Source organism: Sus scrofa, chromosome 7 (assembly GCF_054392235.1).
Source record: "Sus scrofa isolate SSC_HxYL_T2T_F1_AM1 chromosome 7, Sscrofa_HxYL_maternal_Yorkshire_Landrace_v2.0, whole genome shotgun sequence".
NCBI lineage: Eukaryota > Metazoa > Chordata > Mammalia > Artiodactyla > Suidae > Sus > Sus scrofa.
The window spans coordinates 136,309,558-136,327,518 of NC_139389.1; the positions used below are offsets into that span (position 1 = coordinate 136,309,558).

At 65.6% G+C, this 17,961-nt stretch overlaps 1 protein-coding gene across 3 annotated transcripts in view; it reads right to left on the reverse strand.

Moving 5' to 3' along the window:
* Positions 1-12,731, reverse strand: part of AHNAK2 (AHNAK nucleoprotein 2) — a 33,113-nt gene extending 20,382 nt beyond the window's left edge. The window contains exon 1 of one of the 3 annotated variants that reach the window (XM_021081503.2): positions 12,497-12,731. In XM_021081503.2, the coding sequence (XP_020937162.2) occupies positions 12,497-12,551 (55 nt within the window). In that variant the 5' untranslated portion in view covers positions 12,552-12,731. Of the gene's footprint in view, positions 1-105; positions 409-5,259; positions 5,337-12,496 lie in introns of those variants that run through there. The other 2 variants (XM_084967091.1, XM_084967092.1) reach the window with 2 other exon arrangements.
* Between the last annotated feature and the right edge of the window lie 5,230 nt (positions 12,732-17,961).

Here is a 17,961-nt window from a genome sequence, read left to right on the forward strand (position 1 = left end):
ATGAAGAAATCATAATGAAACCAAAAGTGGAAGGTGGAAGTGGAAATTGGAAAGGTGGAAGTGAAATTTTCCTAGAGTGACCGAGCTGAGATGCCAGAGGAAGGCCTGGAAAAGCTTATAGATTAATAGAAATTAACCAACCTGAAGGAAAATGAATATCAAAATATTCAAGGCAAAGAGAAAATTTTCAAAGCAACAGAGAGAAGTAGCCCATCACATTTAAGGCCACAGCAATACATTTAAACTAGAAAAAAGTGGAACAATATATTCAAACTGCTGAAAGAAAAACCCTGTTGGCCGTAAATTTTTTTTTTTTTTTTTTTTGGTTTTAGGGCAGCGCCTGCAGCATACGGAAATTCCCAGGCTAGGGGTCAAATTGGAGCTACAGCTGCCAGCCCACACCACAGCCACAGCAACACAAGATCTGAGCCATGTCTGAATCCTACACCACAGCTCACCGCAACGCCAGATCCCCAACCCACTGAGCAAGGCCAGGGATTGAACCCGCATCTTCATGGATACTAACTGGATTCGTTTCCGTTGCAGCACAACAGGAACTCCAACCATAAATTCTACATCTAGCCAACTATCCTTCAAAAAAAAAAGACAAGGAGCTCCCTTCGTGGCGCAGCAGAAACGAACCCAACTAGGAACCATGAGGTCCAGCCAAGAGATTTGCAATACATTTACCAAGCGAAGGCCTCCTACCAGGACGTGTGAAATCCTGCAAACCAAAAGGAAAAGACAGACAACCCAATAGAAAAATGGGCAAGAAAACACTGGAAAAACAATTCAGAAAAGAAGGCATCTAGGAGTTCCCGTCGTGGCGCAGTGGTTAACGAATCCGATGAGGAACCATGAGGTTGTGGGTTCAATCCCTGCCCTTGCTCAGTGGGTTAAGGATCCGGCGCTGCCGTGAGCTGTGGTGTAGGTTGCAGACGCGGCTCGGATCCCGCGTTGCTGTGGCTCTGGCGTAGGCCCGTGGCTACAGCTCCGATTCAACCCCAGCCTGGGAACCTCCATATGCCGCGGGAGCGGCCCAAGAAATGGCAAAAAGACGGAAAAAAAAAAAAAAAAGAAGGCATCCAACTGGCCGATGAAGGTATGGAAAGGTGCCGCCTTCGTCGTCAGGCAATGCCAATTTTTTTTATGGCAGCACCTATGGCATATGGAAGTTCCCAGGCCAGGGACTGAATCTGAGCCACAGGTGAGGCGACGCCACATCCTTTAACCCACGCACTAGGTGGGGCAGGAACTGCTCCCTGCCCCAAAGAGCAAAAGCAAACAAAACAAACAAACAAACAAAGAGCCAAACTCCCGGGAGCCACTCCATTCCCAGGAAGACCGCTGTGGCCAAGGCTGACCACACCGACAGGCGTCAGGCACACGGGCAGGATTCCTGCCACCCTGGCGTAGGCACCGGGGCGCAACCCCTCTGGAAAACAGCCTGGCAGTGACTCCTACCCCTCCTTCGAGCTGCCCAACAGACATGCAGGCCTACGTTCCCCAGAAGACAGGTACGCAAATATCCATCTGGCACCGGGCAGCTCCCAGAAACCGGAAAGCTCAGTGTCCAGCAGCAGAACGAGACACCGTGGCGCCCTGTGTCCGCCGGTGGGCTCTTCTTACACCGGCCGCTTCCGCAGGCCACATGGGGGAATTCCACGCCCTTGGCGCTAAGATAAGCCAGACGCAAAACAGCTCACACCGACTCCACTGCGTGAGGTTCACGGCCACAGCGGCGCGTGGGTGTTGGGAGCCCGTGGAGAAGGGAGAGGCCCCTGGCGGTGGTAAGAGCCTGTGTCTCAACCTGGGGCAACTGGTTACACCAGTGTGTCCATTTGGGGAAAACACATCCAGCTACACACCTGGGATCGGTGCCTTTTCAAAAACTGTTTAAATCCTACATACATTTGAAATGAGGAAATTTTAAACTTTATGCCAATAAATCTGAAGATGGAGACACACCTGGAGAGGGCGCTGCCGCCACCAAGCCCTTTACCTAAAACGTTTCCACAAGCCACTCCAGGCCCAGGGCTCCCCAGTCACCCCAAGCAATCCAAGGAAAAGTGGCCCCCACGCTCACAGCAGTCCTGGCTCTGGGCCGGCCACACCCTCCCCAGCTGTGACTGCATCATTGGTGACAAGAGGGGAGTAGAGTCCTACTCCCAACTCCCACCCGCCCTGCCGGCAGGGCTTGGAGGGAGGAGAGAGGGAACAGCGTCCCAGCACAGGCACCAGCACTTCCCTGTCCCCGTGGAGCAGGTGCGGGAAGCCCAACTCCTGGTGGGAGTGCGGGTTCGCTACTGCTGCTCTCTGGCCGATTTGCCCTGTGACCCTGAGCAAGCCTGGCCGTCTCTGAGCCCTGATTTCCCCAGGGATGTCACCAGAGGGCCACTCTGCCCACCCAGAACAACCAGAGGGACATGGGGGCAGGGGAGGGTGTGGAGGAGGGGGAGGTACTGGGAGGCGGGAGGGGGGACGCGGGGTGGGGGGGCGCCTTGCCGCCTATTTCCCCGTGGGGCCTCTGTCCTGGTGGGAGGGGAGCCAAGGGCAAGGCCGGCTGACCCCACCCTCTCTGGCCTCAGTTTTCCCTTCCAGTTGCAGCCAGCCCTGACTGCCAACCCCAGAGCGGGTGCCATCGGAAACTGAGGCCGGACAGGGGAAGCCACTTGCCCCAGGCGGCCGTGGCGAGGCTGAGTCCTAGGGCACCTGCGCAGGGACCCTCAGCCCTCCGCGCGGGGCTGCCTCCCCCGCCCACCTCGCCCGGTGGCGGCTCGTCGTGGTGGGGCCGTCGGGGGCGAGGGCCTGGGGCAGGGGCACAGGCAGCGGGGCCGGGCAGGTCTGCGGAGCCGCCCAGAAACCCAGCCCCTCCTCCCCCGGCCTCCTCCGCAGCCCTGAGTCAGACAGCAGCACAGCGGCCCTGCCTGCCCTCTGCGGCGTCCGTCCAGACCCGGGACAGGCCGGGCCGCGGCTGCCGCGGGCGGGGACCCTGAGCCCGGCCCGCTGGGAGCCTGCGCTGGGGCTGTGCGCGGGGGTCAGGCGCTGGAAGGCGCCCCCGTCTGCTCCGCGGTGGCCTCCTGGCGGGCGGGGTGGGCAAGGGGTTCACAGCTGGGGGCGGGCCACACCCCGGCCTGGACCCTGCTGGGGGGGCGCCGCCCCGCCCGACCGGTGGGCCCCGCCCTCTCGAGCACCCGCCGCCTGGCGGAGCGGAACCGGATCCCTAGGGATCCCTACGCCAAGCAGGGCTCAGGGAGGTGGGGGGCAGGCCCAGCCCAAGGTCACACCCCTGGAAGTGCTGGCACGGTGTCAGGCTCTGGGTCCCTCTGCACTTCCTAAGGCAGGAGCCCCGGCTGCCGCGCCTGGCCCGGGGACCCACAAACCCCAAGGAGAGAATGCTGCCTGCCACAGGCAAGGCCACCAGCAGCCTGCCGGCCTTGGACCTGCCCCTGGGGAGGGAGGAGGAGGCACGCCAGTCCCCCCAGAGCCCTCTGCGGCCCGTCCCCGTGTCCTGAGGGGCCCCCCTGCACCCCAAGTGCACGGGAAGTCAGCCTGCCTCACCTGGCCTTGGCCGGCAGACCTCCAGACCCGGCGGTCTCCACGAGTAATGACTGACAATAACAAGGTCACCAAAGCCCTCCTTTACAAGGATGTGGAGGTGACATGCTGCCACCCCGCGCCGCCCCAAATGCCCTTCCCCTCCTCCTCGAGGCTCAGGGCCCTGCGGCCCCCGCACCCCACTGGTCTACCTGTCAGTCCAGCCCCTCACCCTAACTGCCACGGCTTCAAATGCCCCTGCCTCCCAGGGACTTGGGTGCATGGGGGGAGGGTAGCAGCAGAAAAGCTCCCAGGAACTGCCATATTCTGGGGTGGGGCCTCCAGGAAGGGTGTCTGGGGAGGGGCAGAGTCCTGGGGAGCTGCAGGGCTGGCGGGGGGGGGGGGGGGGGGAGGGGGGGCAGGAGGAAGCTGTGTGTTTGACTTCCACACACCCAACCCCCCCCTGGGCCCCGGACCCAGTGCAGGCCAGTCCCTGGCCAAGTGGGAGTTCTCAGAGGGCCCCGAGTAGGCAGGCTTGCTTAAACAAAACCCAAGCTTGTAACCAAAGTGGCTGCCCCTGGGGCCCAGCTCCAGCCTCCAGGTGGGCCCGGGTGTAGGAGTGAGTTTGCATGTCACCAGGGCAGTGGTGGGACTGGGCATCCATGAAAGCAGAGCTGCAGACAAAAGGGGCCCGAGATGGTGGCTTGAGGGCTCACCCTGGGGCGGCGATCAGAGCTTGGGCTGGGGGCGTGGGGTGTGGACTGAGGATCTGGGCCGGGGACCCTCCCTCAAGCACCAGGGCACAGCTCCAGGGGAGGTCCGAGCCCAGGAAGTGGGGCCCCGGGTGCGGCTCCCTCCTCCCGACGCTGCCTTTGGGCTTGCGGCCCAGTGCGCGAGAGGGCACACGGGATGCTCGGCCTCCCCCCATCCTGGGACCTCGCGAGGACCCTGTGAGCTGGGCTGACTCGTCATGAGACTTTCGACTTTCGGAAGGCACACCCACTGGCTGCGGAGGACCTGCCCCCCCCGCCCCCGATATTTCTCAAGATAACTCTGCTGCGGAGAGACAGCCGGGCCTGGGGGATAGGATCCGGTGCCTGCCTGCCGCCCCCTGCCCTCTGCCCTCTTCACAGGCCGTTTCTTCCCACCCCTCGCAGACCAGTTTGGCCACCCTGCCACTGCTCCTGGCCACGGCCTGGCCCCAGGTCCCTGGGGCACTTTGTTCCCAAGCACTCGGAGCCTGGCGCAACAAACGCCAGAGCAGTGACTGGATGCTATGGAGAAGGGAGCCCCCTGGAAGGCGCACATCCCACCGGCCGGGGGCTGGGAGGGCGGCAGGTGGGCCCCGCGCTCGCCCTCTGCTCCAGGGCAGCGCCGAGGGCCCAGCCACTGGAAGCGGGTCCTCACGCTCCCGTCCACCCTGACAGGACCCCCGGGCCCCAGCCCAGCCCAGCCAGCATCCCAGCGTGGCATGATCCCGTGAAGGACAGCAGCCATCGCCCAGGGCCCCTCCAGCCCACATGGTCCTGACATGGCCATGCTGATGCCCTTGGCCATGTGACCTGGCAAGCCCACCCCTCCAGCAGGCACCGGGGGAGCTGCCCGGCCCAGCTCTGCCACCCCGACCCCAGCCCCCAGGCCTGCTGGGTGGTGAGGGGCCAGGCGCCCCAGGGCTGAACGGGTGGAGGGCAGGGGCCGGGGGCAGAGGGTGCGGCCGCTTACCGAGGCAGACGCCCGCCCGTTCTCCTAGCTCGCCGCTGCTGCTGAGGTGAGGAGCCCAGGCTGGGGCAGCTCCCTCTGGCTGTCCTCCCGGGAGGCTCCCTCCTCCGCCCTCCCTCCGCTGCCCCGCCCTGAGGCCCCTTCTCAGGCGGCCTGAGCCTGGCCAAGCCCCCGGCCCCACCCCACCGAGGGAGTGGGCGGCCCCTTGCGGAGCTCCAGGCTGGGCCAGGCCCCGCCCCCTCCGCTTAGGAGTTGGGGACCCCGCCCCGCCCCCAGAGGCCCCCCCCACCAGCCGGAGCAGCTGACTGACCGAGGGAGGAAACGCCCGCCCAGCAGCCCAGCACGGGGATGAGTGAGTCACCACACACCCCACCCCGCCCTGCCCAGCCCGGCCCGGTCCGGTCCTGCGGGGTGGACGGACAGACAGGTGGACAGACGCAGATGTCAGCCCAGGCCGTCCGGGCAGGCTGGGCCCTGCACCCCAGTTTCCTGTAGGTGCTGCGGCAGAGGCTGGGGGCTGGGGGTGCAGGGAAGGGAGGAGAGGCACGTCCCCAGGGGCAGGCGGGGGTCCTTCCAGGAGGCACCCAAGGGGGACGCAGATGCCTGCTCCCTGGGACCTCGCGCTACACGGCCCCTCAGGCTCAGCTGAGACCCCTGCCCTTTCAGCCCCTTCCACAGCCAAGGCCACGAGGGCCAGAGCAGGGCCAGAGAGCCCATCCATGGCCTGGGCCAGTGACCTGGGGAGAGTGGCCTTGACCGCTGCCCGCCTCAAAGGCAGCCTGACCCCGGCCGCCCTCTAGCCCTTTCAGCCAAACCCGCCCCTCGAAGTTCCAGGGCATCTGATGAGCTGGGTGCAGTGAGGCCCTGGAGCCAGCACTTTAACCCCCTCCACACACGCCCCCAGTCATCTGGATATAAGTGATGGCTGAGGAAGGCAGGCCCGAGACCCCCACTTCACCCACTCCCCAGAGCCCCCCTGCCTGGCCTGTCACCTCTCCCTTCTGACCCCAGGACTCCCAGGCCCTGGGCCAGGGGACCCCCAAGGGGCAGAGGGTGAGGACTGGGGCTCCCAGGCCCCTCCTAGCTCCAGGTGGGGCTCCCAGGCCCGGGCAGGCCTGTCTGCAGGTCTGCTGCTGGATCCCAGGCCTGCCCGGGCCTGGGAGCCCTGCATTCCCACATGAGCAGGTCGGGGCAGGCCGGCCCAGCCGAGGGCCCAGCCTGGGTCCCAGGGCAGTGGGGGCTCAGGCCCGCGCCCGCAGCCCCACCAGCCCCACCAGGCCAGGGTCAGCCAAGCTGGGGGCTCCCCAGGCAGCTGAGGGTTGCAGGTACCAAGAGAAGCCGTGGGGCCAGGCCCCACCAGAACAGAAGAGGCCAGGAGTGGCCTGAGATGGGGCGGCCGCTCAGAGGCCCCCAGGTAGGGAGGAGGGTCCAGCAGCTCAAGGCAGGGAGCCTTGGTGGGGAGACAGTGAGAGGCCCTGCGCCGTGACACCGGTGGCGGGGTTCACTCAGGCCCCTCCTGGCCCGCCTCCCTAAAAACCTAACAATCACGTGCCCCCTGTTTACAGGGAGACAGGAAAGCCGCCTGGCCTGCCAGCCAGGGACGTCGCCTGCTCCCAGCCCAGACACTTCTCACCTGGGAACCCTTGGATTACAGCCTGACACCCCACCTCGCTGTCACCTCCCCCAGGGCAGGGCTGGGCTGGCTGACTCAGCTGGAACGGGGGGGGGACGCTGGCACGGAGCAGGGTCATACCCCGCTCTCTCCTGAGCCTGGGTGCCCCAAACTAACCAAGCCATTCCCCACCTTCCCCACCCTCCCGAAGCCTGCCCCCTCCACTGCTGCCACCCACCGGCCCTGGAACGTGGTGACGGCCTTGGTTGGGCTCCCACCTGGCACAGCCAGAGGGAGTGTGGCCTGGGGACTGGGCCCTCTCCTCCAGCTGCGCCATCTCAACACCCCGTGCTCTGCCCCCCGCCACAGGCCCTCCCCAGACTCCAAGCGTGTGCACGATGCCACCTGCTTGGCCCCAAGCGCCCTCCCAGCTGGGACCTCAGACTGTCTCCCCTGAAAGGTGGCAGCGCCAGCAGCCTTTCATGGCGCTGTGCTGCTGGGGCTCCCGGGCAATGGGAGGTGGGTGCTGGCAGGATGGTGGGTGGAAAGGGGAGTGCACTGGAGGCACAGGGCTCTGGGTCAGGACCACAGAGCAGGGACAACTCTGTCCCTGGGCGGCCACAGTCCCGCAGGGACATACCTGGCTCCCCCGCAGATAAGGCCTCTAGGCAAGGCCCTGCCCACCCGCCTCGGCTCCCAGGGCCCCCTTCCAGCAGAACTGGACTCCAGGAGGCCAGGCAGGTGCTGGGCCAGCTGAAGAGACGACAGGCGTGGCGTCCACCGAGCTGCCGCACCAACTGCTCCTGGGGGCAGGCGGTCTGGCCCATGCCCACCGACTCCTGGTGCACAGGCAGCTGTAGCTCAAAGCTGCCTGGACCCTGGGCCCCTCCTTGGAATCACAGTGGGAATAGGTAGGGCAGGGCTGGGGCCAGCAGATAGTGAATCAGCTGGTGAGGAGGCCAGGGCAGGCATGGCAACCTCAGGGGATGTGTCACGGAGGGGCCCGCAGGTGCTGGTGCCAGCCCAATGGGAGGGAGCCGCCTGGAGGTGTCCTGCAGCCCGGCGTCCGCAGGAGGCCATCCTCTCCCTCCCCAGGAGGCCCAGCGAGGCTGGCGGTTCTTGGGGAACAAGAGCATCGACCGGGGTCGGGGGGTTTCAGGGAGAGGGCAGAACGCCCGGAGCCCCGGGCAGGCTGCCCAAGGGCCCCACCCGGGGGGCAGGTAGCCAGCTGGAGGCTCAACTCCAAACAAAGCTCCTTGACCCGGCTCAGGGGGGTCTAACCTCCAGGGCCTCCCACCCACCTGGACGCCAGCCTCTCCGGTGGACAGTTGGGCCGAGCAAGCCTGTCACCCCTGTCGCCCCACTGCTGTGATGGGGAGGCGAGCTGGGGTGAGGACCCTGGCCCGCTCCTTTCTGAGCCTCGGCTGTCCTCCGGGCTGTGGACACCCACATCTGGTGCCGTGTCCAGGCAGGATCGCGGCTTAGACCCTTCCCAGGGCTCCTGGAGGTTCACCCAGCCCGAGGAGGCAGACAGCCGGGAGCCCGCAGCTCTGCCTCCCGCTCGGCCATCCACCCTGGCTAGACGTGCCTGCCTCCTGCTCCTCCCTAAGGCTCTGGAGGGCGGCTGACGCCCACCCCCCCAACAGGTTACCGCGGTGGCGCCCAGTGGGCGCAGGGGGGCGCCACCTCCCGGCCCGCCCCAGCCCCTCAGGCCTCCTGGGCCCAGCTCCATCTTTCCGTTTTAGAAAGTGCTTCTGACTATTACACATTTACCCCAGCGAGGGGGACCTTCAGCTCCCAGCTGCCCGTGCCTCCCCACAAAGGAAAAGCGAAGGGAAACCTGGAGAAGAGGCGGGCAGGCAGGAGCTGCCCTCACGGTTCCCGGTGTGAGCAGGCTCCGCCCAAAGGGGCAGCTGCCCATAGGATGGGGGGTGGTGAGTGTCAGGGGAGCGTCAGACTGGCACAGGTGTCTCGCCCTCTGGGGGCGCCGGCCTCCCTCCTCTCAGTCCTCAGCTCCCCCACTGCCCCCCAACCCCGCTGGGCCCACCCCCCCATGGGACCAGCCCCCAAACCCTCAGAACAGAGTCCTCCCTCCGACAGCCTGGTCCCTGCCCCTCCCCACCCTTAACTCCCACCCTCACCCCCAGGCCTGCCCTTTTAAGCCAACTGCAGATCCCCAGTCAACATGCTCACTAGGCCTCTCGCACGCGATGCTCTCCCCACCAGGCGGCCCTTCCTCCAGGAAGCCCTCCCTGACTCCCCTGGGCACCCAGGCGGCACTGCTGGCAGAGGTGGTGTCTCGCCTTTGCCGAATGGAATGAAGCCCTGCTCCTCAAATGGCTCATGCGCTCCCGAGACCCGGGCCCTGGGATGCGCAGGTGCGGGAGGGGGGGATGGCACCCCCCACGTTAGCCCTGAGCCTAGGCTCTGCCTCCTGCTGCCTCCACCCAGGGAGAGGACTCAGCGTGGGAGATCTGAGCTTCTTACCCCCGAAGTGGGTACCGGGGACCCCAGGTTGACTGTGCCCCACCCACTCCTCCTGGGCCCACGTGCTCGCTGGCTCCCAGGCAAACCAGCCCCAGGCCGAGCCTGAAACACTGAAGCCTTCAGCCAAGGTCTGGGTGTGAAGCGGAGCCAGGGGAGGATCCAGCAGTCCAGCGGGTTTCCCGGAAAAGGCAGCGTCTGGCCAGGCTCAGGATGGAAGAGCTTAACCAGAGGGCAAGAAGGCCCCCAGGGCATTCCTGCCCCAGGCTCGGCCACGATGAGCCCCCAGTGGGGGCAGGGGGCGCACAGAGGGAGGACGGCGCCTTTGGGGAACCGGACCCTCCTGTCCACTCCCAGGCCCCACCTCCTTCCTTAGGCCCAAGGCGGGAGCCGGGCTGTCCAGCTTGCTTCCCAACAAGGAAAAGAAGCGGGGTGCTGTCAGGGTCACACGTACCGTCACCAGCAGTGGCTCTGAGGATCGCTCTCGTTAAAGTGTCGGGAGCGTCCGTACGCCAGCCCAGCGTGCCCTCCCCCTGTCTCCCTCAGAGCCCACTCTGCAGGCCTCTGCCTGGTGGGCAGCGCCAGCGCCTGTGCCATGGCTGCTCTGGCTGCTGCGGAGGCCAGAGAGGCCCCACGCTGGGGCAGGGTGCTGCCTCACAGCTCCAAGACTCAGTGTCCTTGTCTGCAAAATGGGGACACAGCCCTCCACCAGTGTGGACAAGCCAGGGGCCGCCTCCCATTTGGACAGTACAGAGGCTACCTCGCTGGGCCGGCCCTTGGCCTTCTAGGTACACAGCTCTGCCTCTCTGCTTTGCCTGGGCTGTGAGCAGCTGTAGTCCCTCCTGTTCCCAGACTGGAAATCCAGGCCACAGCCAGGTCCAGGGCTGTGCAGCGGCTGCCAGCAGCGCCACTCGGAAGGGCGGGGCCGTCACCAGGCTGCCGGGCTCCGCACTGCTCTAAAGAAAGGCCCGGTGTCTCCTGGCCCCCCTGCCAGGGAGAGACCACCCGGATACCCCTCACGGTGTGTCACCTGCCCCAGGGGCCTCTCTGAACCTTGTGGGGGCTTCTCAGGGTGGGTGTGGGAGGGGCCTCAGGTGCAGGGCAGAGGCCAAGAGGAGGAAAGGGGGCTCCCTAGCTGCCGTCCAGCTGCCTGGGACCCAGCTCTCAGTAGCGAAGAACGAGCTGCCCCTGGGGCAGGAAGGAATGTGACAGCTGGGGCCCATGCCGGGTGTCATGCAGGGGGCCTGCGTGAGGGTGGTGCACCCAAGGGCACCTGCTTTCCCACTCAGGAACAGGGGGAGGTCTCCTGGGAAGGCGGTAGTGGGGTGGAAGGGGGCTACTCAGAGGGGCCAGGCGGGTTAGGCTGGGCGGATCCCTGGGCAGCTGTGTTCCCAGCACAGCCACTAGGGGGCAGCCTCCATGCCCGCTGGACCAGAGATGGCTCCCCCCGCCCTTGGCTCCTGGCTGGGGCACGGACAGGCTCTGGGAGGGGTCTTCAGAGGACCTGGAGTGGCTGGCCCAGGAGGGCAGGTTTGGGCTGGGCGGATGAGGGATGAGGAGGCCCTGCCCCTCTGACCTGCTAGGAGGGAACTGCGGCTGGAAAAGGCCTGGGCTGAATCTCCATGGGTCCTTATCAGGAATGCCTGTTCCTTGGCCTCCTGTGAAGGGTGGGGAGGGCCTGGGAGTCTGCATGTTGGACAGAACCGCTGGGGGCTCTGACCCAGCAGGTCTCCTGCCAGTGCCCCAAAAGAGTCACTGATCGTGTTCCCTAAGAGCAACCCAGGCGGAACTGCCCCAAAGGCCAGAGAATCACAAGTCAAAGCAAGAATGAGGGCCTCCGTGGGGGAGGAGCAGGAGGGTAGATGAGGTGGCTGGAGGCTGGATGAGGTGGCTGGAGGCTCTGCCGTTTGGGCGTCCCCAGGCAGCCCTTGAGTGAGGAAGGGGCCAGGGTGGGACGCTGGAGGTGGAGCCATGACCCCAAGTCCTTTGGGCCCCCTCTCCTCTCCCCGTGATGCAGCAGATCCCCAGGGCCCACCACAGTCAGGGGGAGGGGCCAGGGGCCCATCAGTCTCCTGTCCACTGTCCAGGGAGAAACGGGGTGCCCTGGGCTCCTACCTGGTCAAAGGAGGCCCAGACAGGAGGTCAGCTGGGCTTCAGTGCTAACGGGACAAATGCCAACAGGAGGTGCCCAGCCCCCCTGCATCAGCAGTGCCATCATCAGCATAGATCTCTGTTTTCCCCAGGGAGTGGGGTTCCGCCTGTGCCAGTGCAGTGTGGCCCCAGCCGCCCTTGCCAGCAACGGGCCAGGTGTCCTGGGTGTGGCCAGGCTGCAGCATTACTGACCCAGAGCTGGAAAGACTGTCCCTGGCCCACCTCACCCTGTCTTCCACGATGCTGAGACATCCAGGCCCTGGAACCAGGCCCAGGGCAGGGACAGACAGACGAAAGACAGACAGAACACCTGGTTCCCTTTCTGCGGCCAGAGGCACACAGGGGAAGGGATGCTGGCCCTGGGACTGAGGCCTGAGCTCCGACCCGACTCAGGCCCCTCAGCAAGCCCCAGACCTCAGACACACGGTAGCGACACGGTGGACCCAGACTAGCCCAGCCCGCAGTCCTGGAGCAAAACCAATAACCCTAAGGCCTGGTCCAGCCAGGTTTCTCTTCCCAAAACAGATCAGAGGCATCCTGGTGACCCACGGCAGTCACGGCCCACTCACACGTGCAGCCCTCGCAGACAGCTGCCTCTAGGGACAGCACAACGTCCCAGAGGGCTACAGCAGGGGGACAGTGATGGAGAGGGTGAGACAGGACAGTGAGTGACAGAGCCAGAGGCCAGGAGCGACAGTGGTAGAGACACTCAGCTACCCAGAGAAACAAAGTGAGCGCAGGGACAGAGGGGGGTGGGAGGCCGAGAGCCAGGGACAGGTAAAAGGCGAGACGCAGGGGTAGGAAGGCAGGGACCCAAGCAGCGCCCGAGGCGCAGAAACGCTTCCGAGCCCGCGGGCGGGTCCCGGAGGCGCCCCGACCCTGGCCGGCGCCACAGCCCGCCCACACTGCGCGCCCCAGGACCACCCGGCACGCGCCCCGCGCGGAGCCCACCCGCCCCGAGGGGAGCGGGCTGCAGGCGGGGAGGAGGCGCACCGCTGCCGGGGGCTCCGGGCCAGGTGGGCAGCACCATGTGGAAGCAGTCGCACATCTTGGCGGCCGGGCGGTGCGGGCCGGCGGCGGCCCGTCGTGTCCAGTCGCAAGTTCGGGCTTAGGCGCCCGGGCGGCCCGGGGGGCCGGCGAACTCCGCGCTCAGTCCCTACCGCCGTGCGCTGCCGCTGGCGGTCGGCCGCGGACTGCGGACCCAGCCGGCGCCCCGCAACCCAGCCACTGCCCGGACCCCGCCCCGGCCCGCCCAGCCCGCGCGCGACCACTGCGGAGCGAGCGCGGGCGGTGCCGCCGGCCTCATTCAGCCCATTGGCTGCTGCCCGCAAGGCCCCGCCCCCTTGCCGGCCACGCCACGCCCCAGTCCATCCTTGAACCCGCCCGGCCGAGGCCCCGCCCCCGAGGCCCCGCCTCTCAACCCCAACGTCTTGCCTCCTGTCTGAGCCCCGCCCCCGCCCTGCTGCAGGCCAGCCCCGCCCCTAGCTTGGCCCTGTCTAGCGCCCCCGACAGGCCTGAGTCCAGAGTGTTGACTTTGGATCCCTGCCCGGGAGGGGTCCCCAGGCGCCGCGCCAAGCCTCCCCGACCTGACCTGCGCACGGCAGACTTGCATCCCAGTCCGGAGACCAGTATTTCAGTCCTATGCTGGGGTGCAGGGCACCCTGGGCCGGGGGCAGCAAGAGCCCAGGGAGGCCACGGCATGCGATCACCCCTAGCCCTGCCCCCGCCCCCCGGGGGGGGGCGGTCTGGAGGTGTGCTCTGTGGGACGGCGGGGTGCAACGGTGGGGGTGGGAAGGGTCCTGGAAGGGCTGCCGGGCAGAACAGTATTCTGAAGAGAAGCAACACTGCAGTGTGTGCAGAGGAGGGGAGTTAGAGAGCCCAGGCTGATTCACGTGGCTGAAAGTTAGATTCCGCAGGGCTGGGGGCAGGGGGCGGCAGGCCTGGGTATGGACTGAAGAAAGCCCACTAGGTGGTTGGGGTGGCCCCAGGGGGGCACTGCTGGAAATCAGGAGCCCTGCAAGAGGGTGGTGCATCTGCCAGAATGGGCAGGGGGTGAGGGCCCGGGAGGGTTCTGTTTCTGAGGAAGGAGGAAGGGAGCTGAGGCCCAGCCTGGACCCTGGGGACACCGTCCTGCTGGGGTTGGGGGAGGGGAGCCTGTGCCAGAACAGACCTGGAAAAGCACCGCCACCGCCATGTAGGACCGTCCCTGGGGCTGCCCGGGGATGGTACCAGTGGCCCTAGGACAGATGACGCACGACTACTTCTGGAGCAGAAGGGGGCCAGGCTGCAGCAGGACCACCACACAGACACACAGACTTGACACAAACACACGCGTGACACAGACACACAAATGCTTGTAGATGAGATGACACAGCAATACGCAGACACAGGTCTACCTGGAAATGCCCCCCCACACCAGGGACAGGCACACACACACACCCCCACACACAGGTGCCTGGGAACCCGCTCAGACACATGCACCCACATGGGCCCCCGTGCTGGGAGAGGCACAACAGGACACAGACACACACAGGTGTGCCCTCGTGGGCTCACGCACAGAGCCCAGCCGGGGGGCCCAGGTGAGGCCGTCTAGCGGGCTGACTCATGCCCGCAGTTCCTGTTAGCCAGGCTGCAGCCGGGCAGCCTTCCAGCAGCAGGTCAGCGGACACACACACCACTGCCGGGAAGAGGCCCTGGCAGCCTCCCGCGCCTCGAGCCCATGGCACAGTGAGACACAGCCATGTCCTTCAGGTGGGGACGCTGGGGCAGGGGTCTCATGTCTCCTCCCCTGGTGTCTTCTCTTGGGCCAGGGAACGCTGCCCTGGGGCCAGAGGCCCTGCCCTGCCCTGTCCGTGTGGGAACCGGTCACCGTAGGTCGGGGAGGGAGCTGTCTGTGTCCCTGGCTGGTCTGGCATCTGCTGGGGTCTGTCGGGGGTCTCAGCCTGCCTGTCCTCTGCATGCGACTCTGTGTAATCATCACAAGCTCTCTGTCCCCTGCCCTACTAGGCGTGTGACCTTGGGTAAGTCTTCAGGGTCCTGAGCCCTGTCCAACTGAAGTGGCCTCCCCCCATGTGACATGTCCCGAACGTCCAGCGGGATACACGCAGGCCCATGGTGGCTCCCATTACTTGTGGGGAAGGGGAGGCCAGGAGGAGGGATGCCACGTGGCTGCTCAAGGACAGCTGGGGCAGCTCGGCCCCACGCAGGGCCCTGAGGGAGGCTGCGACAGGGACCCTCCCTGGCGCCACTTCTGCCCTTGGCCATGGGGAGGGCTAGGCGGGCTTATGTTTTCCTGCTGGGACTGTGCTCACTCTGCAGAGAGGGACTCCACACGGGCTCAGGGCCCCGGATTCAGGACGAGGGTAGGCAGGACCACCCCATGCCAGCCCAAGCAGTTGCCCCCCGCTCCTGTCTGCTCTGAGGCAGAGGGCTGGCACCCCCCCATGGACCCCCTGGGACCCCATTTCATCTCTGGGAAGGTGGCCCCTCAGGCAGTGCACCCCACAGATGGTGACTGCAGCCAGCCTGGGCCCTGCCTCCTCCCACCCCAGCTGGCCTCCCACATGTGGGGGCTTTGGAAGCCCCAGCCTGGCCCCCGGATCATGGCACTGGACACTGGAGAAGGCTGCCGGCGTAGGGCCTGTGAAACCCCTCTGTGCCATGCCCTGCCCTCCCAGTCGCCCCGCAAGCCTGCCAGAGTCCTGCGCAGCCAGGAGACGGTCACCGCGTGCCACTCCAGCCCCTCCTGATGTCTCCATCTGGGGACAGATGCCCGCTGAGGGCACGGCCACACCAGCTGCGCATGGCTCAGGAATAGCTGTGGGCCCAACTCAGGGCACCCTTGGCACACGCGAGGCCCCACACCGTTTCTGCATGTCACCCCCACAGGGACAGCCTCTGGGGGGGCACGGTGGCCCATGCCCTCTCTTGTCGGCACGCACAGGCTCAACCTCCTCCCTAGGACCGCCGCACCGGGGACACCGGGGCCACACCCCAGCCCCAGCCTGGCCCACTGGTCAGGGGTCTCAGGCTTGCCTGGAGCCTCGCAAGGCTGGCTACCCAAGACAGGGCTGGTGGTGCAGGGCATGGGTGGGGCCAGGGTGAAGAGCCAGGGCTGCGGGCAGTATTGCCCCAGTTCCTCGGCAGAGCCCCACCTGCCCCGCCAGGCTGGCTGCTCTCCGTGCCTGTAGGCAGGGATGCCCAGAGCATCAATATTGATGCCTCCTCTGCAGCAGCCGCAGCAGCAGCCAAAATAGCTCTGCCAGAATCCCTGCCCCGCCCAGCCGCAGTGGCACAACGGGGCGTGCGGGGGGGGGGGGTGTGCTCCTAGACTCACCCCAAGTCTCGGGGCAGAGGAGTGGGACACTCAGGTGGGGACCCCTCCCCATGGCTCTGTAGGCAATGCTGGGAGGCACAAGACACGGGGGCTCCGGGCAGAGTGGAGGCCGGCCCTTCTTCCTGAGGCCGAGACAGGGGAGGGAGGCTGGGCAATGGCAGAAGGGAAGCTGTCCCCCAGCCACCATTCAGCAGGGCTGGGGCCTAGGGACGGATGAGGGGTCCCGAGAGGAGCCGGGAAGGCTCATGGCCTTTCTTCTGACCACGCTGCGGCCACCCCAGCAGCTCAGGGCGTTGTGGCTTGTGTCCCACACACCCCCCTTTAATGGGGACCTGCCCCCTCTGGCCAGTCTCCCCCAGCAGGTGAAGCCTTTTAAGCTTCAACAGCTACCCGGAGACCTGGCCCTTGGCTCCGGCCCCGCGTCACGCCCAGTCCGCCCAGACACTAGCCTGAGGAGCCAGGGGCCACCTGTCCGCTACCTGGGCTTCCTTACCCCCTCCTGCATCCAGGGCCGGGACCCAGCGTTGGGGTCACCTCTGCTGCCCCCTCTGAGTCTTGGACCCCCCAAGGCAGCACCTCCTGAGCAGAGCAGCCGGGGGCCAGCCGGGGTGCCAGTGTCCTATGGCTGCCAGAGCCAACAACCTCGCACGCACAGTGGCTTTTGCCACCCTCTTATTCTCTCACAGCTCGAGGGTCGGCAGGGCTATGTTCCTTCTGGAGGTTTTTTCCAGGGCTGATCCTTGTCCTGGCCTCCCTCAGATTCAGCGGCCGCCTACACTCCCGGCTCGTGGCCCGGCCTCACTCAGACCTGTGCGGCCATCCTGCCGTCTTCGCTCTCAGACGTGGGCCCTCCTGCCTCCCTCTGGGAAGGACCCTTGTGGTTCCTTCAACCTCAACAGTTTAATCCAGGACCATGTCCCCGTCTAAGAGCCTTAATGTGCTCATGTCTGTAAAGTCCCTCTGGGAGTTCCTGTCATGGCTCAGCCTGACTAGCATCCATGAGGACACAGGTTCGATCCCTGGCCTCGCTCAGTGGGTTAAGGATCCAGCATTGCCATGAGCTGTGGTGTAGGTCGCAGACGTGGCTCGGATCCCACAGTGCTGTGGCTGTGGTGTAGGCTGGCAGCTACAGCTCTGATTTGACCCCTGGCCCGGGAACCTTCATATGCCGCGAGTGCGGCCCTAAGGAGACAACAGCAGATACATAAATAGAGAAGAAAAGAGAGGATAAAGTCCCTCTGCCTTTCGAGCTCTGGGGATCAGGAAGGGGCTCCTCGGGAGGCCTCATTCAGGGACCACACCAGGTGATGCCCAGCAACCCGATGGTGCCTGCGTTGTGCCTGGGTCACCTCACTCTGTCCCCCGAGGGTCACAGCGCCATCCTCACCCCTCTCGGAGGCCCACACAGGACACAGGAAATCGCTAGGGTCAGAGAGCTGGTTCAAGCCCCAGCAACCCTTCTCACTCAGGCCTGGGCCTCAGTGTCCTCCCCTGAACACGAGGACAACACCCCCTGCCCCTTGCAGGCGCTGGGCATGAGGATGGCAAGGGCAGTGGGTGAGACAGCAAGGGACCACTCTCCCTGGGGGATGTTGAGGCAGGAGAGAGCCGTGTCCCCAGGTGGGTGCCAGCGCCGGGAAGTCTGACGGCAGTGCTCGGACACTGCATGCTGGCTGTTGTGCCCTCAGGAAGCAGGGGAGGGCGGAGGCTGAGGTCCAGCATTCAGAGAATGACCTCACCTGGCAATTTTTAAAATTGAAGTTTTCGGTGGCTTGGCTGAGAAGGCCCGGGGGAAGCACAGTGACTCATGCAAAACGGTCAGGGCCCAGGCAGATCCACAGGAGGTCAGGGTGGAGAAGTACGGCATCCAGGTGGACTGGGGACAGAGCGTGGATCAGGGCTGCAGCCAGGGCCTGATGGCTGCACCTGTGGACAGTGGGCATGGGGACAGGTGGGGAAAGGCCGGGGATGCCGGGGAAGGGAGCTGGCAGGAGGGCGAGGCTGGCTCATCAGTGCCCCTTGCCTCCGGGCAGGTGGCTGCAAGAGGATCAGGGTGTCCCTGACCCACTCTGGCCCTGCTCTGCCTTGGGGCTGGGTGGTGACTCGCCCGAGGATCAGGGCA